Consider the following 22,600-nt stretch of genomic DNA (forward strand, 5'->3'; position numbering starts at 1 on the left):
TCACTGGCACACAGACTAAGACCTGGGTGACAGGTGGTTAGTCTTTTTTTGTTCCTATAACCAACAGTGCAGCAATTATCAAACAGAAAAACAGAAAGACAGTATTCTGCTCCATGCTGCTGCCAGGTAACAGTTTATGTCATTTTACACCAGATATTATGAGTATTACTCATTAAAATATTTGGCTACTTCCATTTCCCAGTTATCACTGTAAAAGATGTTCTTCCTGCTAAAGCTACAGCAGAACAGATCTGCATGCTGAAATCCTACTCCCGTCTGTAACAACAGCACCAAAATAGCTTTAATAATTAATCATACAGTGATTAGATTACGAACTCTGAGATGGGATGGAGACTTTGGTATTATGCATCAGACAAAAGACACTGGAAATGCTTAACTAGCAGTCACCTGCTCCTGCTCCTCCTGCCATTGTGGGAGCACTCTGGAAACCAGAAGGGAGACAAAGGCACAACAGAAATTGATAAAAACCTTCACCTGCCCCTGGTATGTTCAGGAATACAGAACTGTTGAAACAGGTGCTGCTACAGCTGCATGCAGGCGTAACACTTTGCTTATTAACTTGTCATTTGCCAGGCCATGCTCTCCATTGTATCCAGATGGAAAACAGCATTCAAACTCCAGCCCAAACAAGAGTTAAACAGGGAGTTTTCTGACTGGAAACACCAATACAAACAGCTACTGTGGCAGGGCTGGGCAAGGAGAGGCCAGGCCTGGGGTAGGGCCCTTATCCTGTACTCACCCCTGTTACCGTCCCTTGCAGTGCCCATGCTGCTCTTCCCTCTCAGCTGCTTTCAATATTAGAAACAAATTTCTGTGGAAGTGGCATTGTTTTGCCAGAATGATATTACATGCAGCTGATTTCAGGGCAAGTAAGAGTTTAAGACTGAGAAACACTAGTATTCAAAATTGGAATATTACTTCCTAGTCTTAACTTCCGTTAGAAATTTTGCTGAACTGTTTTGACAAAGTTTTTCCAGGCTCTTTGCTCTTGTCACATAACTCTTGGGGCCTATTTATTACAACAACAGAGGCAAAATCCCTCAGGGGAGGTAGTCCATATGCCGGGTCTGGAATCAAATAAGATAATACTAGTGTGTCTAGTTTAATGCCTTAACTGGTATAAATTATGATTAAAAAAAGGGACCTTAGGACCAGTTTTATGGTACCAACAAGAACTGGTATCAGTCTGGCCTTAGAAATCAAGCCACTTTTAGGGGAGGAGGGGGAAAGAACATAATGGACTGAAACAAGCAAATCAAGTTAAACACAACCATCAATCAAGTTAAATTTTGCCAGTTGCTGGGGATACTTCATAGCATTGAACATTGCTAAACAGCAGTTATTGTTAAAAAGCACCTGGGAGGCAAACAGCTGTTACTCCCTGCTGACCAGAGCACAACCAGCAGTATCTGGGCAAAGGGGTCAGAGCGAGCTGGGGTATTGCTGATGCCCCTGTGGGACAGATGTATCCATGCCTCCCATAGGGCAGGCAGAGTATGGCTTGGGAGCAATGTCACTGTCCTCATACTCCATGGTCAAACTTAGCACAGGTGGCAAAGCTTGCCTCAGGAATGAGAGTGATTTATGTGATAGCCATGATAGGTTTTAATGACAATTGGACCTTTTTAATAAACTACAGCTAAGTTCTGGAAGTGTCAAAACATATCCCTCTGCAACTAGGGATTTACAGACACCACAAGCCACATGGCCTGTTTTTTTCCCCTTTTATCTGCCCCTTCTACCAGTGACCTTTATAAAAAACAGAAGTTAAATAAGAGAAAAATAGCTTTAATGAAACATCCAGGTTGAGAAATCAAAATCAGGCACTCCAACAACAGGAAGTTTCAAAAGCACTATTTAAAACAGCATGTTGCTGAACTGTGGCATGCTTGCTTTGCTTTTTCTTTAAGCCATATTATAGTGTGCACCTTGACTCAGCAGCTGGACACAAAACATTTCCTAGGCATAGAAAAGTGTATTGAACTCAACCCTGAACGATTTCCTGACCACTGCAATTAGTGCTACAATTTGTGTAATTCTGGTAAAGGCATCTGAATTGTTTCCCCGTGCAAATACACTTAAGCTTGTTTGTTATTTTATTCCAGGGCGCTGGAGACAGTTTTGTTGGAGCACTGGCCTTCTACCTGGCCTACTATCCCAAGTTATCCATGGAGGAAATGATCAGGAAGTCTAACTGTGTCGCATCAGTGAGCATCCAGGCCCTGGGGACACAATCTTCATATCCTTACAGGAAGGACTTGCCTCAGGACCTTTTCTAATTGATTATCTAGCTTGCTGTACTGATTTTATCTCATACCAGACAGCATTATTCTCCTGACTGCACTGAGGTTCTCCTCTGTTGACTTAGAAAGGCCAGGAGTCTCTTTGCTTCTTATTTCAGGAATCCTGTGTGTTGCTGTTCTACAGCAGATGGGATGGGGGTGGTGGGTCTCTTTCAAACACAGCACAGCAGGTCTCTCTGGCCCCACACAATTCTGTGCCTGTCCCACAGTGTGCTCTACTGAATTACATTAAGTTTACAGTAAAACACCTGGAGGATATTTGGCTCCAGACAGTATTTTTACTTGATAGTATCGGAACTTCTGATGTGAAGTGGCAGCACATGAAGCACAGCATTAGCTTTGAGACTGCAACTGCAGTGCTCAAACACCAGGGCTAGTGTTTGGCTCACAACAAAGTCCCCTGTATCGAGCCTGGGCCTGCAGGTGCCCATGTGCCACAGGAGTGCTCTGCACTTAGTGCTTCCCTACACTCAGGAAGGTCCCTCCAACTCCAAATAGGACAGGACTGCTACTGAGGTAGACTTTGAAAAAATGCTTCTAGCCACATTGCTATAAACACAGGCAGGCTAATTAAGGGAAAAAATCTTACAAGAACACGAGAGAACTACATTGTCTGTTTTCTTCATGTTTGACAAAAACCCAAGAATGAAAAAACCATCCTACTAACCTGCCTGAAAATAATACAGGCCTTTAACCATAGTAATAGCTTATCAAAAACTCATCTAGGTTCCCCATTCCTTCTTTTCCTCAGCTGGTGCAACATTACCCCTCCCAAGTAATGACACCAACTGGTGGTCACTACTGTCGCATCTGTGGCTGGTAGGTTAGAAAAACTTGCAATCCTGCTATTGAATTCCTGCTGTGGAAAATGTTAATTTTTATTGCTTTATAAAACAATAGTTCCTTTGAAGATTACAGCCTCATTCACAATAGAAAACATAGACAATGGGATTTGTTATTTAATTTTTTTTTAATTGAGCACTGTAAAAATAACTCAAAAGATAAATAAATGTTACTGTGATGATCTATGTCCAGACATTAAGAATTTTTTTCTCTCTACATTGTTTTATTCACAATGGCCTTCAAGTCACAGGAGACGGTGATCCCAGTTCATTTCCTCTCTTTTCAGCCTGTGTTCTGGATTTCTGAATCAGTATTCACCCCATCATCCCACCAGACCATCCTCTTCTCATGTATAAATCAAGTTTAGACATTGCTCACACAGAACGGATTTTTCTCTTCTCTGTGAAGAGGACACGCTGTTTTGCTACAGTGAAAAAAAAAGAGAAAAAAGAATCCGTTAAGAAGACTGAAGTGTTAAAATTCAATTCAACCAGCCCACGTTCCTTTCTCCCGGCTGCCTTCACTGCTTAAATGAATGTGGAGCAACTGAGTGGCAGAGCACTGTTGTTAACCAACTCTTGAAGGAGTTCAGTGGTGCTTTCACTTTACCACATGTAATTTTTAGTTCCTAAGATGTCCACTTTACCTCTGTGAGAATAAGTATCAGGATGCAAGTGACTGAAAACACTTAACAGCTGTTCTGTGTGACTATTCTGAGTCACAGTTTTTCAATGTAGGGACAAAAATAGGTTCTTTCAGCTTTCTACTACTCTTCAACTCCAGAGCCCAAGCAACTATGGATGATGCGTTGGATCCAGTTGGCCTCACACACTGACCGAGAAGTTAACCAGTTGTCCCGTGGAACTCTCAATGAGGCACAAACTGGTTGTGACCACAATGCCTGATGCAGGTGGTTCCAAAAAAAACCCTGCAGGGGCAGGTTAAGCATAGTCAATACATTAATAAAAACAAGAAATTACAAAATAAATCTAAGCAAAGCTTTACAATGCCATCTGAAAATCAACACTGTTTGGTTAGTCTCATACGAATTCCTTTGAAAGCTAGGCAAGAGCAATCCACACAACAAAATCTCTTCTTCCACAAAAAAGTTTTGTTTTAAAAGATACTTCAGATAGTACAGATTCTGTTGCTGCAGCTAGGAGGTAGTGAAACTTGGGCAATCCTGCCACTACTTCATTAAAAAGCTTCATTCTGTGGACATCCTAGCTTTCTGAGAAGTACAAAACATAAGGTGAAAACACATGCCAAGTGAAAATGCTTCCTAACATATTCCTGATGTGATTTATCTAGACTCAGATTTACTTCCCTTCACACATGCAACACTTTCTCACATCAATTTCTCACTTGTGTTCTACTACAGGCTACAAAGATCAAAGCTTTCTTCAGCAACCTACTACATGTTCTATCTGAGTTCTCTTTCTTCACTTCCCCTAAAAGTTGCAAAGCTTCTGGAGGATCACTCTGCACAATGTTTCAATGCAATGATTTATTTTTCTTATTCAAGAATATAATCCCAGAGATCTACGATTCCCCTTCTGTGTGGAATTCAAAAGAAAAGCCACAACCTCTGTCACCTTTGATAACAGCATATTGCTTCCCTGGTGGTTTCTCTCACCTCTCAAAGCTCCTGTACTGTTAGCTCTGAGAATGAAAAGGTAGTCCTCTAAGAAGAACATAATATTTTAAGAAAAATTAAGCTTAAATCATGTAACTACTGACCATGCATTACCTACTTAGAGCTGCTTAATAAATTTCTTGTATTTTATAACTTTAAATAAGCCTTTTTTGCATTAGCTACACTGTGTTATTTCTAATATCGTTTGGCTTAAATTCCAAGTTTACCCAGATTAAACTTTTTAACATTAAATTCAGCTTTTTAATGCTTAGAGAAAGTTGAACCTTTAATCACCTTTCAAAAAGCTTGGTGAGCAAAAGGCAGTTTGGCAGATGCTATAACCTGTCCAACAAATCAGATTCTTAAACTGAGAAAATCTGCAAGGACCAGGGGAAAAGAAAAGAATCCACTAATTGCCATCTGGAGAGTGATATCATTTGTGGAACAGGAAGAATTTGTGCCTATTTCTTTAAAAGAAAAAGTCCATTTTGTAAGAGGTGGTTAAAATTTCTGGTCTAGAGCTCCCATGGCAGCTTAACAGAACACTTCTTTTGATGCATACTTTGTGCCTGCCTGTTGGAAGTAGCACAGTCTGGCAAACCACACAAAGAAACAGAATGAAAGAACTCCTGTGTCACTTGACTTCGCCAGTGACATGTGGCATGGCTGTCATCAAAGTCTCTGATGTGTCAGGCAAGTCATTACTTTGTTTCACTGCCACAATCTGTAAAATGAGGGTAACATTTACTTCCCACTGGAATGTCATGAAGAACAGCAACCGTACAATCATTTGAGTATGAATAATGTTATGACATATTCTGCTTAGATGGTAAAAATCTTGTTGCATTCATCTTTTCCCCCACAGAGGCAGAGAAGTTCACACAAAGCATGCTGACTTCTTCCCTGAGCTCTTACCAATGGGATCATATCTCAGTAAGACCAGCTTTTCTTGCAGTCGGAGTCTCCTGATGTTGAAGCAGTAGCCTGTCTCCGCAGCGCTCTTCATCCTCACCAGAATGTATCTAAAGTCACAAGGGATGTCTCTGTGTCAGTGCACAGGCACTCAGTGATGGCCCACCACATCTGCCAGGGTATGGGCCAATGGAAAAGCTTTCAGCACACTCAGTTTGGCACAATCACATAAGACACTTCATTCCAATGTCAGGGATGGGAGTATCAAAACTATGTATGCTTAACTTTTAACACAAATGCCAAACCATAAGCTTCAGCATCAAGTTTAAGTAAATAATTCCTCAACAGGATACAAGCCTAGCGAGTAGTTCCTCCAAAAAACAGTGAGGCAGGAGGAATAAAACAGGAGAGAAAAAAAGAAATTAGGAAAATCAGCATGGCTTAAAAGCTAAGGGCAAGAGAGGAAGGATGATAATCGTTAAAGATGTTCAGGCTGTAGATAACACTGTATCACAGACTATCACTTCCTCATGCAGAGAGGAAGCTAAACAGATAGGCTGGCACAAGAGGCATGAAAAAGGAGAAGCAAAACCCCCTGGCAGCATCCACCCTGCTAGAGATACAGAGCTTGATACTAATCCAGCCATGAGAACCCCCTTCCCTACTGGAGGGCTCTCAGTTTGCAGGGCAGGTTGGCAGCAATTGCGATGTCCATGAAGCAGGAGACCAAGGAAGCTGCTCTACACCCCCAGTCTGGGAAACGCCAAAATCCAAGCAACTTTCCAGAGGGCATCTTCTTTAGAATCAAAAGAAAAAAAAAAAGCCCTTTAACCAGCCTGTAAATTACATCTTTCTCTTCCATTTCAATGAAGACATGGATACATCTCTGCATGTGGGCATTCAGTTCACTTTCCATTTTCCTGTATTTTCCTGTTTCTAACACAAAATGGTCTGTCAAAATTAACTTGTTCTTCCTCACTTGTACAGCTCTGACCAGTGTACTTCCTTAAGCTCTTCCTTTTCAGCTTTGCAATCTCATTTACTATTGAATTCAAAATAAAGAGAAAGACACTGGATTCCTGAAGACAGACAATTGACCAAGTATATTATTGGGATTAGCCCTGGTTGTTGTCCTCTCCTGTACACTACTGCAGGTGTCCTGTGGAACTTCAGTAACCACAAAGATTCCTTTCCCTATATCTCACTTCCTCAAAGCCTCTCTGCAGTTTCCCCTTTCTGGCGGAATCAGTGTCATCAATGTAACCAGGCCTTGAAATTCTTGTGCACCACACATTTGAGGCCAAGCCCATTCCAAATTTGCTAAAAAAATTAGTCCCCTGTGAAGAACTGTAACTGAAGGAGCAGAGGCAGAAAACAACACTAGAAAGCTGTCAGGGCACAGGAAGAAATTCAAGGGGAGTGGAGAATGATAAATAATATAAGAACATATTCCTGGAGTGCATATGGGACTGTAAAAAAACAGAAACAAACATTGGGATAAAAAATAAAAGGGGGTGTGTAACAGAAATCCCTACAGTAACATTAGTAACACCATTTTAAAGCTACTTTTTCATCTTGCAGAAACCTCTTGGTTTGCTATGTTTGTTTTTATAAACAGATAACAGTAGAACAATGAGATGTCAAACTGTCAGGCACATACTTGGGAAGTGGCTTCTCAATTTAAAAGCCTGACAATTGTGCAGAAATTCTGTAACAGAAGAATCTGCTCAAATGTGGCAAGTGGTTGGTACTGGCTCCTGCTGGGGACAGATTCTTAAAAATACAAAAATAAAGAAAATGTACCAAAGGCCATAAATCCCAGGCCTGTGTGGTACCAAGTATAATACACTTACACAGAATGCAACTTCTGGGAATGGGAAGACAGGAATGTGTTCACATAAATGTACCAGTTTAGCCTCTTGGATTTCTCTGGCTAATTTTCTTACAAACAGCATTTTGGATCCAAGTCAGTTTCTCCACATGATCTTGTTTCCTTGTGCCCACATTGTAAGATTACTGGTGTGCTCAAAGTACATATCCCTTCCTTTCCAACCGTTAAAACATTATCAGCTTTCTTTACAGGTCAGAGGACTGTGATTAATTTTCTTCCAGAGCCCACTAACATCTCTGCTGAGCTGGATTACACAGCAAACTAAGATGCCCAGAGCACTGACTGGACCTTGTCCATTCCTCACATATAAACTCAGGAATATGCTAAGCCTAGGAAGTGTTCTGCACTCTGGCTATGGGAGAGCTTCACGGCACCTGCCTAATGTCCACACCACAGAAGACAAAGACCCACGCTGTACCTTAATTTACTCTCCTCAGCTGAAAAAGTATGACAGGTGAACAACAGGAAAAACACCTGGGTAATTTACAGCCTCTCTTCAATCACAGAGCACAGAGGTGTGCTTCCCCCTGCGCAGGGCACATTGGAGATTACTGCTAAACTCAGTGAGACAGCCCATAGGACAAAACCTGCTTTTGCTGAAAGTTTAGAACCCATGGGAGAGTTTCACACCATTCTGTACTTACCTGTGAGAAGACACACGTACAGAATGGCTGAGAGGAAGCAGCTAGACTCAAGGACTGCAATTCTCTCAGGTATATTAAAAAAATCTAGAGAAGCTTAACATTTTGCAAAGATACAACATACCAGTAATCAAAAACTGGTGAGGAAAACCATCACTTACTTAGATTTGCTCTTGGCCACTGTTGTTTTTTTGCAGCATGAAGAAGAGAAAAACAGAAGAAAAAGTTACCATCTTGTTTCCTTTATATGCAACATATAAAGAATAAGTATTTTCCATGGCCTGACTTTGCTAAAGCCCCAGAGGGATAGTGCAAAGAAATTTGCTGTCATGATAAAGCACCACTCACTCTTCCACGTGCTGTCAGTTCCCTGCTATTTCTGCTATCATGTCACCTTCATAAGTGTCTGTGCAAATGCAGTGCCCAGCATGACACGCTGCACTTGCTGCATCCTCCAGATGTTCTCAATAAGTTTTCAGCTTCAGCACCAAGTATGAATTCTCTGGTTAATGTGAAGTTAAGACAGATGTGAGGAACACTGGTGGTGGAAACTGCAGTCCCAGTCTCCCAGACTTGTTTCCACTCTCTCCGGCTTCAGTTCCTGCTATGGTGCCAACACAAGGGTTTGTACGGCCACAGGTGCAGAGCAGGGAGCTCTTGTCAGCTAAACCCGACCTTCCCATGAGCCTGGTTTTGGGTTCGCTGATCTAACCCACAGCATAACGTGAAACAGGCTGAATTATTTTTTCTGTCACCTCACTGAATCTAAAGTAATCATAAATCTGGAGCACAAATTCAAACCCCCATTAAAATGGAAAAAAAACCCCAAAACAAAACCAAACAATCTCATCTATATTTTGTCTGTGTAAGTCTTGCTTAGGTCACCCTATGCTTCCTCCGGGGTACGCCGGGAGGCCCCGCGGCCGAAGGCGGAGAATGACCGGGAAGATGGTGGCGGTGGCGGTGGCGGCGACACAGACACCGACACCACCACCGCCGCCGCCGCCGCCGCCGCCGCCGCGCGCACCCACCCCCACAGCGCCCTCAGCCTCCCGGTCCCGCCACGCCCGCGCCACTCACGAGCCGCCGCCGTCAGGAACATCGCGCCGGGCCCGCAGCCGCCCCGCCCCTTCCGCCGCCACAACCGCGTCCGGGGCGCGGGGCCGGGCCGGCAGGGCCGCACCGCCCGGGGGCGGTGCCGGCGGCTCTCCCACGCCCGCGTGCTCTCGCGGATGCCCTTCTTGCGGCCAGGAGCGCCAGTGGTATCCTAGGCTGCATCCAGTACAGCCTGTGGCCAGCAGGTCCTGCCCCTCCTGAGGCCACATATGGAGTGCGGTGTCCAGTTCTGGGCTCCTTAGTACAAGAGAGACACGGAGCCGTTGGACAGTACCTAGTGGAGGAAAACAGATTATTAAGGGACTGGAGCATCTCTCTTATGAATAAAGGCTGTGGGAGCTGGGCCTATTTAATCTAGAATAGAGAAAAGTGAGAGGGGATCTCACTAGTGCATATAAATATCTCAAAGCCAGGTGCCAAAGAGGATGGTGCCCAGCAACAGGACAAGGTACGGTGGTCATGAACTAAAACAAAAGAAGTTCTATTCCAACATGAGGAAGAATTTCTTTACAGTGAGTGTCAGAGGACTGGAACAGGTTGCCCAGGGATGTTGTGGAGTCCCTCTCTCTGGAGACAGTCAAAATCTACTAGAACATGGGATGTATTGCCGAGTGATCTGCACTAGGTGACCCTGCCTTGGCAAGGGGTTGACCTCCAGAGGTCCCTTCAAACCCTGACAATTCCATGATTCTGTGATCTCCCTATGAAGGCCTATCCCAGCAGCTGCAGGCAGCCTGTCCGTGTGTCTGGCAGTGGCTGATGGCAGCAGGACCAGTGCAGAGGGGGACATGCCTGGCCGTGATGGCCCCACAGTCTGTGTCCTCTGCTGGCATCACATTCAGGCTCTGTCCCACTGCATGGAATCATACAGCAGTTTGGGTCAGAAGGGACCTTAAAGATCATCTCATCTCAACTCCCTCCTGTGGGCAGGGACACCTCCCACTAAACCAGGTTGCTCAGAGCCCCACCGAACCTGCACATGGCTATATCATATTGCGCTTCTTATCAACTAAGACCCTAAGTCCTCCTCAGGACAACTCTCAATTTATTCTCTCATCCTTCAGTGCATTTTAGGGATTGGAATAGGTTGCCCAGGGAGATGATGGAGTCACCATCCTTAGAGGTGTTTAGGAGGTGTCTGGATGTGGTCTAGGGAGATAATTTAGTGATTTAGGGGTTGCAGTGATAGTGCTTGGATGATGGACTAGGTAATTTTAAAGGTCTCTTTCAACCCTGACAAGGCTATGATCTGCTAACCTCTGCCTGCCTTTGTTCTCTTTTTTATAAAAAAGGGGGTGTTGCTGTGCTGTCCAGGTCCCCAAATCATTAGGCAACTAAACCTGTCAGTGTTCATGAGATACTGTACAAAAGCCACAGGCAAGGAGGCTCAAGGCAGGCACCAAAGCAAGTCTTCATATTCCTCTTACCCACTAGATAATGAACTGTAATATGATATCCTCAGAAAAATTCACAGAAGGTCTGTGGCTTACTCTGCTTCCATCACTTAGGTAAACTGTTATTGATGGAATTCAAGTCCTTGAATATTTAGCAACTACTAAAGCAATAAAAATGTCAGCTTAACTTATTTAGATTAAAAACAAGACTTAGAATGTATAATAACATGCAGTTAATCTTATATTCTGTAGCATGGAAACAAGTGGCTGACCCTATAAAAGACTGTAGCAAAATGACATCTCCAGGAAAACATTGCTGCTTGTGTCAAGTGTTTACTTGATATGTTGTTCCTTTATTCAATTCAATTATTTCCAGATATTCCTCTTAATGATACAACATTTCTTACCATGTGGTCTTCAGAAGTATAACTCTAGTAGTTACATAATCTACTCATGAATATCAGAGTGAGAACTTGAAAACATTCAAGATGATAATATGTGAGTACTGTAAGGCTCCTTTTTGGTCTTCGTTATTGCCTCAGTCAGAGCACAGACTGAAAAGGAATGGAATTGCCAACCTCCTGACTTCACTGCCAGGAATATAAATCAACATTAAAGATGATTTCTAAATGAAATAGCAAGTTAAACATTTGTAGAAACACATCATCAAATAGAGGTTACTGCCTCTTTTTAAACCTCTTACCTGTTGGCAAAAAGAAAACTGTTCCAGTGACATTTTCTCTGCTCTGCTGTGACAAGGGCTGCATAAATATAGACACTGTGGATTAGAATAGATTTCAACAGTCTTCAACTTTCTTTTTAGCAGCCTCTTCTGTAGACAGTTTTCAGTAGCTATGGGTAAAAGCGAGGGAGTCTGAAACTGGTACGTGTGGCAAGATGTTGACAGTGTCGCATGCCTCTGATGGCAACCATCATAGCTGACCTTGAGGAAAAGTTATCCTGGCTGAAGGAAAGGAGGAAGAGTGAGAATTTCTGACCCTGGCTTCAATTCAGATTTGGCATGTAGGCTAAGATAAGTCATGTTCTTTGAGATCTTTGATGGCATGTGCAGTGCAAATGCAGATTTTTCTTTCAACTTTGCCTAAAGAAAGCCAAGAGTGTGATGAACTATAATGCCAGCCTAGATAATTCTGGTACTTGCCTAAAGAGTAGTCACTCATGACTCCAGCAGAGAAGTTGATGGTGCCAAACTGATCAATGTCACTCAGAATCAAACATAGGGTAGGTTTTTATCTCACTAGAAAAACAACAATTTGTAATGGTATAATCTAACTGATTCTTTCCCATTTTATGCTGTATATTCTAGGCTGAAACCTCCATCACCTCCAGGAAGTAAGGAGGTGGCTGCTCCCTGACAAGAAAGTGCAGCCAGATTTCTAGCACACACTGAGAAGGCAAAGGGTTGGTGTCTGAGGTTGGTGAGGGTGAGGCTTCATCAAGTGCACGTGGCACCTCCAGTCAGTTGTCTCTCAGAAAAGTCACAGAAGGGGAGAGGGGGGCAGTAGATGAAATGTCAGCAAGGTAAATATCCTCTTGGCACTGGATTTTCTACATGAGTTGCTGTAATTAATACATACAAAGTCCAAGGCTGGAAACAAGAGGATAACACTGAATCCTGGGAAAACTGCACGTCCTTCCTGGTTTCCCACAATAAAACAGGCAAACAGTTAACTAAGCCAAAAAAACGCAGACAGATTGGTGGACATAGCTTTCAAACAGCCAGGCTACTTTCTCCTCCCTTCTTGCTTTCCCTTTCTCATCATGTTACCACTTAGCAGTGTTCTGCTGTCCGCAGTGTTAAACAAACACTCATGGGCACTATTGTGCAAATCATTCATTCCAGATAACAGATGGATTTTTACATTCTTTCTGCATATCTGAATCCATTATTCTAATAGGGCCAGAAGAAAATGGGCATTAGCTTAATGCAGTTCTGAAAGAGGAACTGTTCAGGTCAGGAGAGAGAAAGAGCCATCTGAACTGCTAAATCACTTTGAGCTAGCGACTAAACCCATTTCAGCTGCTGGTCTGTTTGAAGTGAGCTAGAAATGGCTTTTAGCCAAGTTCTTAGGTGTGATGATCTTGTTAGAAAAGGTGGAAAAGCAATGGGCTTGGATGGTTCCCTTCTTGCCTCCAGAACTTAATCCCCTTAGATCAGACGTGGGGCACTCTGGTGTGGTTAGTGCACAGCTCTGTTTTCAGGGATTTACCTACACCCTGCTTATTCCTTCCACAGCACTGGTCTTTGGATCTGTTCTGGAGCTCCTTTCCCCCTACACTGACATCATTCATATGTAAGGGGGGAAGAACAAAGACAGCACTCACTTGTTTCTTGTGTGATTTTTCAGTACCCATTTCCCAATCCCGGCATCCAAAGTAACAACATCCTTTCAAACCGCCCCCTCTTGAAATGCCACTGTAGTCAAACAGCTGCAAATCAAAACACCTTGTAAACAAGTGACTGAAATCCCGTGGGATGCCTGAGGGCTTGGGCACGTCTCAGAGTGATCATAGTTCCTGCTATACAAATTGGAGTCCATGTAGCACAGTTTGTGCCAGCTCTGAGCTCTTGCTATTTATTTTTAGCCCTGTTTGTCAAGGGGTTCTCACAATAAAAAGAATGACGTTTGGTATCAGTGACACACAGATAAAATTAGATAGTAGCCAGAAGTGATCCTACAACTTATCCTTCCCATTTTTTCCACAAGCTTTGGGATCCTGTGGGCCTCCAGGACAGCTTCTTTCTGTGTGAATTTCACTTCCCATCAGCAGGCAGCTGAAAAATTGGGCTTGCATAGGACTTGTGTGCAAAAGGAATGAGTGTCATTGTCAGTGCTTATGCCAACAGCTGGGACCATCTGGGATACCAAAGACAACAGTGTCTAGATGTGTACAGCTGATCAGAGGTTGTTTTTAGCAAGCTCTGAAACCTTCTTCCCATTTTGGGGCAACAGAACAATGTTTTTGCCTTCCAAGCATGGAGTTTTGTGCACAGAGCAGCTTAAGTCATCAGGGCTCAGTCCTGGCAGTGATTAGTCCCCCAGACATAAGACACCCGCACTGATGCTGAAGTTATTATTCCTTGCTTTGGAAGAAGCTGCCTAGGGGAAAGACAACATAGGAGATGCATTAGCTTACGTCTATAAAGTAAACCTTCTCTCAGGAGAGCAGGATCAGTTCTCATTTGTTTTGGCTTTTTTTTTTTTTTGCCTTCTAAATTTTGGACTGCTTTTGTTTTTACTACACTGTAAAAGAATAAAATACAAGAGGTTAACTGGTCAGCAGATGCTCCCTATTGCTTGGAAACATTAAATTCAATCAGGCAGTGTACCTAGTGCACCTTCAAAGGAAGGTAACACTGTGTAACACAAAGGACTTAGCTGTGGTATTAGAGAAAAGAAAGAGTATATCAATATCAAAGCTGTGAACCTGCAAGGCTAGGTGCTTTTAAGCATAGTAGGTAAAGGCAAAGGGAGAAGGTAATTGTGTAATGTAAACATGGTGTGACACAGGGAATTATTTTTTTTTCTCCTGTAGCTTCTTGGAGGAGAATGGATTAAGTGCCTGGAATTGGTTCATTTTATGTAAAAAATCTACTCCGGAATGAATCGGTGTATCACTCTCATGGCTCCTTGGCAAGGGGATATCTTTAGCTTCAAGCCAGAGTTAACAGCTGTGAGGGAAAAGAAAACAGGTGGTTCAAAGGTACAAGTGGATCTAGAGAAGTAGAAGAAGGATACAGCTTTCTGCATCCTGTGGCCTCCCTAAAGACTTTCTCACTTGAAGGAAGGTCACAGGGTTCAAAGCTGTTTTTCAAGTGCAGCTATGTAGCATTGACTTGATGTCATCCAGAATTATAAACAAGTTATTATTTCCTTCGATGTTTTGGGAATTGATGGGACTGGAACAATACACCCACAGCAGTTCCCTCCCTTATCCCAGTACTCTTTACTGAATTACTTATGAGCTGTACCTCACTAACTGATGTCTGTCTGTCTATGTCTGGTAATAGTGTGTCTGAGGAATTTCAGGTAGGAGTATTGTGGATTTTCTGAAGGGCAGAGAGCTGTGAAGGAGGAGAAGGACATAAATTTGCAGTGTCTTGTGCTTTGATGGATGTTTGATTTATGAACATTGGGCTGAGAAGGCCCCAGGGCTTCATAGCTGCAAGCGCTGAATGGATCATTGCTCCTTTTTTTCCACACATTTTTGCTGGCCTGTTTGCAAGGGTTCTGTTGGCCAGTAAAGATACATTTGTACCCTTGTACACTTCAGTCACTTTTTAGCCCATCTTATATTCTTCAGTGATGCCAAACTACTAGATCAAATAATGTAAATGTAGCTCAAGTTATCCTTCTGGAAATATTCCTTGTCTGAAAAAGAACAAACTATTTCTCCACATCATTATATAGATAAAGATATTCTTGAACTGCCCACAAAACAAAGCTAGACTGAATCATATCTTTTCCCCAGAAGTTATCCTAACCAAAGGAATCAGAAAAATTACTTATCTCCCTTTTTTCCACAGCTCTCACAACATGGACTCTAACCTCACCATTACAGGAAAAACTGCTGTTCCCAATTGTGTAGATCAGTAAGAGACCAGATCTTTAAGGTTGCCTTGCTATCTAGTCTAACTCAGTATGTGTCCAGGGGGCATAGTTGCCTGAAAATCAGATATGTAAATATGATGAGGACATGGCCCACAGCATCTGACCTTAGATAAATTCCTGTCCAAATATTCTGCCTGCTCACGTGACCTAGTCCATACTGGGATACAACTGGAGGACTGATATTCCCAGCCCTGCCTTGCTTTAGCTTCTTATGACCTAGTTCTGGATAACTGAAGATCTCACCTCTTCCTCACCACAAAAATACTCTTGCATCATTTTGAAATCCTATTGCTGCCACTGAAGAGTTCACATAAACCAGTACTGTCTGTAGTGACCTCGTGATTGCTTGTAAAATCATGGTCAGGGCATTTCATGCTAGCAGTAAACCAGAAGAATTTACTGGAGTGGGATTAAATTTGTTTTCAATGTGTCTGCAGAGCCAAATCAATTCCAAGAGTTTTCTAAGCTGCTGAACAACCAGAGGCAATCATTGTACACTAATGCTGCCAGTTGCAGTCTTTTACCTCTTCTAAGCAGGAACTGTCTTCTACTCTATTTGTACAATTGCCAGTGTTGTGGAGTGGCACCTCACTGAGCCCTCTGCATCAATAGGATGGCTTTGGTGAGCCTCCACTTGCGGGACAGCCAGCAGGACACCCCTCCAGCTGCCCTCTTGCCTGCAATACACATGGGTGAAAGACAGGCAAATGCACTTGAGTTGGATGGACATCTGATGCCAACTGCAACTGGCAACCACTCTGGCACTGCAGAAGACTGCCCCAGGATTTCTAGTTATTTTTAATTCAGCATCAGATTGGATCCAGTTGCTCCTGGTTAGAGATCTTTTTGCAGTAACAAACTAAGATTACATGAAGAGCTTAAAAAAGAAGCCTCTCCAGGGCTAAATTACTTCCACTTATATACAACTGTCATATTTTTAAAGGGCAAACCCAGAAAGCTAACAATGAAAAATATAACTCTACAACTGAGATTATCTGCCTGCCTTCTCTAGGCAATCATGTCTCATATCCAGAAGGTCCTTCATAGCAAAATCCAAAATTCAAGCTAAGTAGATGGAAGATTTATGTACAGAGGAGGAGCAACAGCTTAGGAGGAGGTTTATTTGATTGCTGGAGCCAGTTACAAAGAGAAACCTCAAACACCATATGACTGCTTTTCCATAGGATTTCACTCACATCTGGTAAAACCACTCCATGCTCACCCAGACTTTGCAAACTACTTTTCACTAGCTTAGAAAGGCATGATGACGTGCATGTCATGGAAGCATCCAACACTGGCAAACAGTTCCCTTCTATATGAATCTCAGCATCCATTCCAGACAGTTTATAACTATTTTTCGTGAAGTAATAATTGGAAAGTGGGAAGAATGAAAGCCCTCTGTACCAACTTACTTGTCCCACAGGAGGCCTCCTGCTGTCCAACTCACACTTAGGGAATGTAATTAGGAGCCGAGTTACACAGGAACATGAAGAGACCACACCTTCCTTACACTTTCTGTGAATATTCCCACTCATATGATGAGAGAGCAGTCACACTTGACATAGTGGCTGTATTCAGCCCTGATAATATACCTGGATTAATAATTGAAGCACTTAACCCCAGAGGCAAATGGATTTCCCTGAAGAACACCAAAAATATGGAGAGGAGAGCTGAACATGTCAAATGTCCAGAAGTGGAAGTGCTCATAGTCCTTTGTTCAAAAATTTTCCCTTGAAGAACATTTAACTCTCTTCAGAATTATTGTCGGTTTTCCTCTTCACCCCTTTTAAATAGGGGCATGGAGAAAACTGGAAGACGAGAAAAGAAAGATGAGGAAAAGAGTAATTATATTTCACTGGGATGGGTTGGGGGGTTTTTTTACATTAAAAAATCAGTTAATTTATATTAAAAAGTCCACAGATTTCAGACTTTCATCCAAAAAAGGATGATTTCCATTTTTTTTTTTTCTAGTTCTGCCTATAGAAGATATCCCCTGCAGTGTTTCTTGGTATTTTCTTTTTCATTCTTTTTATGTGAGATCACAACCCAGCACCTCATTGCCTTCAGAGAGCAGCACACAGATAGTGATTAACTGGTACCTTGACAAGAGTCCTAGCCCATTCTTCAGCCACAATTGTCTCTCACATCTCCATCTGCTGTAAATGTTTGGGTGTAAACTTAGAACTTAGGGGGCATTCGTGTCTCCCCACTACATTCATTCACATGCAGCTATACCCCTTCCAATGAAATCCCAAGATTTAGAGAGGCTGAATTACTTTAGGCCTCATGGGTTCATTCAGTCAGATGCAATTTATCATTTAACACTTTCAGGAGATCTACCAGTTCCCAGTACTGGCTTCATTTTCTCATTCTTAGAACTTCCTTAGAACATTCCCAGTCAGAAGGAATGAAATAGTCTTGGCAATCGTTTGGCTGAACTGTTTTGAAAATCTAGACTAAAACTCCCAAAACAAAGCTGTAACCACCAAGGCCTGGATCTTCAGCTGCATGGCTTTCTGCTGAGCTCACTGGCATACTTGAGATGATTGATTCAATGACTGATTTCAATGAGTTATGGGGAGGAAGTTTTAGCTAAAGCAAAGCATAAAGAGGTTGGGCTGAGGTCTTAATCTGATACCATCCAACCATAGATGTTTAAAGTCCCATCCACTGCTGTAGTCAGCTAGGGTAATGTGCCACTCCAGAGAGCAGGTGAAATCATATCTTTCCATTAGCAGTAAGCTGGCATGAGAACTGAGATTTAGGTCTTCCAGTTTAAGTGCCTTACATCAGGCAGTCCTCCTGTGTAGTCTCACACGGTTCATTTTCTGTGCCCCACTTGGCATCTCAGAGGTGAGGACAGTTACATTTGCCTGTTTATATCTCTTGGCAGCTCTGAGATAAGGACACTTTTATCTTATGTGTGCAAATGTGGTCTTTGCAAAGGAGAGAAGTGATTACACTTCAGCAAAGCAAACTCCCTGTCTAAGGAATGCACACAGATAGACTTCTGTCTCTTCACCCTCTCGTCTCTTCCTGTACAACCACATTACCACACTACCAACTGACTTGAGTGTCCTAACCATTGTTCATTCACATTTATTTCAGCTCCAACTAGTGTTTAGTCTAGAGGCTAAGAGCTCTCTGCAAGATGGGATTCAAGTAGATACACAAAGAAAGGCAGCTGAGCAGTGGGCCTGTTACCCTTCTGGCAGCTTTTGTTATGATTTTAGATGTGAAATCCACTGACAGGGTAGAGACTGAACTGACATGCTGAACTGCCTTGTTCACTGATTCAAAAATCTTCTCTCTTTAAATAAGTCAGACCAAACCCTTATGACATTATCCCGTGATCCAAAGAGTGACTTTACGTTTGGTCACAAGAAGAGCAGTATTTTTTTCAGCTACATGGAATTGGGAACGTTTCAGGCAGTGACTCTATACAACTAATGATACAGTCATCTCTAAAGGAAATTTCTATCTCCCTATGAATTACCAGATCAAGCAGCCTTTTATAATTCTTGTTCTAGCCTTTAAATTCAGGATACTTTTCATTTTATTTTTTTAATTCTCTGCCAAAATCTATTTTTGAAGCCATTATTGCAGCAGTTGCCAGGTGCAAGAGGGCAAGTGCCTGCGGCCATTTGTCTAAGAGAATAAGTGAGTGGGATCACACAGGACTAGACTAAATCTCACAGATGAGACTCCTGAAGCATTAGTGAGTTAAACCTTGAAAATCCTGCCTGAGTTAGTGCTAAATCCCTTTCACTGGTGGAAGGCAGAGAAAGACAGGTATGGTAAGGGGCAAAAGGCATCTGCAAAGAGGATTTTTCTCCTCGAAGAACAAAGAGAGTGAAGGTGTGTCTTGTAGATAGTGCTTTACTCAGGTTGATGTTGTCACTAGGAGTCTTTCCATTGATCTCCCCAGTCATTGCAAACATCATAGAGCCTGCTGAATAACATTGACAAATGGTATTTCTGTCTGTTCAGCAGCTTACCTTCTTAGAGGTCTCTTCCAACCCAAATGATGCAATGAGTCTACATACAATTCTGCTGTCAGTTTTGAGTAACTTGCTCATTGTTTTAGAGATTGCAAAGTAGGAAGGAGCAAGTGATATCATTAGTCTGAGCTCCTGTATACTATAAGCTGCAGTATCACAGTGAATTGCTTTTTCTTGGAAATACAGAGTAACTTTCAGGGGAATCGTTTTTTTTAAAAAAATATTGCTAGTGAATGGAGAAATCTACCAGAAGTCTTACATAAACTGATTAATTACTCTCACTTCTAAAATATCAGGTTTTTTTTCTAGTCAGAATTCATCCAGTTTCAGTTATCACACCTCTGGTTTTATGTTAGCATTGAGAAACTGTGATCAAGTCAACCCTTCACATGATCTCTGTTTGAGCAGATTGAGCTCCTGGAGTCTTTCACTCTAAGGCATGTTTTCTAGTTTCTTAATCAGCCCAGTATCACTTCTCTGCACTTTTTCCAATGTGTTATCATCCTTCTGGAATTATTCACAAATAACCTTTTCATTAGTCAAGCTGTTCTTCAGATGGTTGAATAATATTTGCCTGATGAATTTACAGTAACCTTCCTATTGGTTGGTTGTATTATTTGTGAGTTGTTAACGTGGACTGATGCAGAGGTCTCTTTTCCTACAGCTCCGCTGGCCATGGAAGGCATTTTCATGCATTGTTAATCTTTCTGGACAAGCCCCAGTGCCATCTGCCATTGATCCCAGCTGTGCCACAGGAAGACACCAGCATGCTAACTTGTAAAAATGTTCCCATGTCTCAGGATGGAAAGGGACAAAAACCAGCTCCTTGTTTCCAGCGCATGGCCAGAATATCTTCATATGCAACAAATGCTGAGAGAGGCATTATTATACATCAACTGTACTCCCGAACTGTGGACCTCCTGAATGTTCAAATGTCTGCTTCAACTGATGCTAGTTACTATATCTAGTGCTTTCTAACCTCTCAGTCCCAGTGATTTGTCTTAATTACCAGGCTCCATGGTTAGTGATTGACATGCTGGGTTATTTGTGAACAAGCAGAAGGCTGATGTGACTTCTGGGCAAAGTTTCAACACTGTAGAAGGATGTCCGCTCTTCAGAGTATCCTCAGCAATTCTCATCCACATTTGAAACAGGTAAATGCCAACAAGAAAACTGTATCTATGTAACAAGCACACACATTTTAGCTCAGAAGAGTATCAAGTCCCTCTTGATTTCTAATTAACCTGGTTCGCTTCTCCTTGGCTTGCTGTGATTTGCTGCAATGAAGCGGACTGTGGAATTTCCTCTTTAGCTTTTCATTAGAAAGCTACTTGTTCAATTTCATGTTCTAGGCTTCAGCTGAACTCTCCTTTCTTGCCAGTTCATGCTTCCACTGAACACACAGCTTGGTGAAGAAATATCCCCTTCCCTATCCTGCAGCCTGCTTCAAACAGATAGGCAGTTGTGGTTGTTTACTCTCAGTCTCCCTGAAACCATTGAGGTACTGCAGCTTCAACTCTCTTCCCTGCTACATGATACTGAAATACTACCAACCTTGTCCCCTCCAAATGAAAATCAGGTGATAGGAAAGCTCACATCATTGTGTCTCTCTTCCCAAGGTTTTGGACTCCTGCAAGCAGCTCTCACTGCCATCAGTATCGCAAGAAAAAAGCTTCTGCTACTTTCAGATAGAAGATCAGAAAGCCACAGCCACCTTCAGGCTTTGATCTTTTAGCCAAATCCAAAGTCAACCTCCTTTGCTCCCCAGACCTTTTTGTTTTGTTTTGCTAGAGGTATGTGCTCTTCTGTGTTCTTTCCTTCTCTCTGTTCCCTGTTTTCTTAGCTGTTGGAACAGGTGTGTATGAACTTCTGCTTTATAAGTCACCAAGATAAGACTGGACCAAGGGAGCCTGGATGATTTGTCCCCAGATCTTAAGACAATAGGCTTTCCTATCAATGTTTTCCACTACAGGAGGTGATGCATACTGTCCTGGTGACTGAAAATGCCCAAGATGGAAAGGGAAGGGATAGCAGACATCTGGGGCCAAAGCAGAAGCAATTTGTTAACCAAGTGTTAATGAAGCTTGGAACAAGGGAACAGCAAATAGCAAACTATTTCAGATGATCAAAGTCTATTCCAAAATGCCACCTGCTGGACCTGAGCTTGGAGCCTTGGGAGAGATGGGGCAGATGACACTGAAGAAACAAGGAAGATGAGCTTCCACACTCCACAAGGATTTCTCTTAAAAGATGGTCCCTCCCACACCTTTTCTGGTCTCTGGTCTTTACAATCAGTGTCCTCAACTGTACTCTGCCTAAAGCCGAAGAGAGCAAGGCAGATGGCCTGCAGAACTTCCTGTGATGCACTGTGAGAATAGTATTTCTTGTTTTGCTTTGCAGAAGGAAAATACATCAAAGCAGCAATAGAACAGGCTTTCTAATGTGGAAATCTTGAGTCTGCCCTCCTCTACCAGAGCCTCCTTCATGTGATGCTGAGCAAGTAGGGCACATGCCTAAATGAACCCTCTAGTATGGGATGCTCCAGCTTCAAATGTAGTGGCCTGAGGCTAAGAGGTGCTGAGCAACCTTCAGAGTTTCAAAATATTGGATGGTCAGCACTTCTGTAGTTCTTGACCTCTGAAGAAACCTTTAGAGTGATGACAGAGAGGGTGGTGAGCCATTTTCCCAGGGTAGGGGAGGTTGAGAAGTCTGTGACTCATGACCTTACTGCACATCTGAAGGTAATGCAAGTCACTGCTAGTGAGCTGCAAATGAGCTGTAAGCCTTGAGGAACTTTGTGTCCTCCAGATCTGATGGAAGTGAAGAAGGTAGAATTGAGTGGCACATCTGAAGTACTGCCATGAGTCTCTCTGTGTCTCAGAGCTTTTTCAGTATGTTCACTTGAAAAATAGGCAAATGAAAACAAAGGAAAAGAGAAACCTACCTAATACTATGGCATGTAAATAAATGTTCTTTCAAACTTCTGAAGTGCCACTGAGAGGAAAGTTTTATCATTGCAAAAACAGCTGCTATTTGTCTAATCCTTCCGTAACATTTATGGTAGATAACATTTACTTTCCAGTTCCTCCCTAAAGCTTTGACACAGGGATTTAGGCAGGAGTTCAAGTACCCGGCAGCTGGAACTATGCCTCTACTAAGCCACCTAACGACTGACATTCCAGGCCTCCCCTCATGGAGAAGAGCCTTG

At 42.6% G+C, this 22,600-nt stretch overlaps 2 protein-coding genes across 5 annotated transcripts in view; one reads left to right on the top strand and one right to left on the bottom strand.

Moving 5' to 3' along the window:
- RBKS (ribokinase) overlaps positions 1-3,352 on the top strand; it is a 70,582-nt gene extending 67,230 nt beyond the window's left edge. Inside the window, exon 8 of the mRNA XM_086870036.1 lies at positions 2,127-3,352. Coding sequence (XP_086726162.1) covers positions 2,127-2,300 — 174 coding nt within the window. The 3' untranslated portion in view covers positions 2,301-3,352. The remainder of the gene's footprint in view (positions 1-2,126) is intronic.
- Positions 3,276-9,414, bottom strand: MRPL33 (mitochondrial ribosomal protein L33). 4 transcript variants are annotated; one of them, XM_086870052.1, is made up of 5 exons: positions 9,328-9,361; positions 8,409-8,427; positions 6,381-6,511; positions 5,719-5,825; positions 3,276-3,591 (listed from the first exon to the last, which is right to left on the bottom strand). In XM_086870052.1, exons 3-5 carry the CDS (start codon positions 6,506-6,508, stop codon positions 3,542-3,544), a joined length of 285 nt encoding a protein of 94 aa, XP_086726178.1. In that variant the 5' UTR covers positions 6,509-6,511; positions 8,409-8,427; positions 9,328-9,361; the 3' UTR covers positions 3,276-3,541. The 4 variants fall into 4 exon arrangements, with proteins under 4 accessions (XP_086726178.1, XP_086726199.1, XP_086726188.1 ...); XM_086870073.1 differs by lacking the exons at positions 6,381-6,511; positions 9,328-9,361 and adding exons at positions 8,596-8,749; positions 9,279-9,325; XM_086870062.1 differs by lacking the exon at positions 6,381-6,511 and having other exon boundaries at positions 9,328-9,414.
- Positions 9,415-22,600: the final 13,186 nt, after the last annotated feature.

This window comes from Cyanistes caeruleus, chromosome 2 (genome assembly GCF_971803275.1).
Source record: "Cyanistes caeruleus chromosome 2, bCyaCae1.hap1.1, whole genome shotgun sequence".
NCBI classification, from domain to species: Eukaryota; Metazoa; Chordata; class Aves; order Passeriformes; family Paridae; genus Cyanistes; species Cyanistes caeruleus.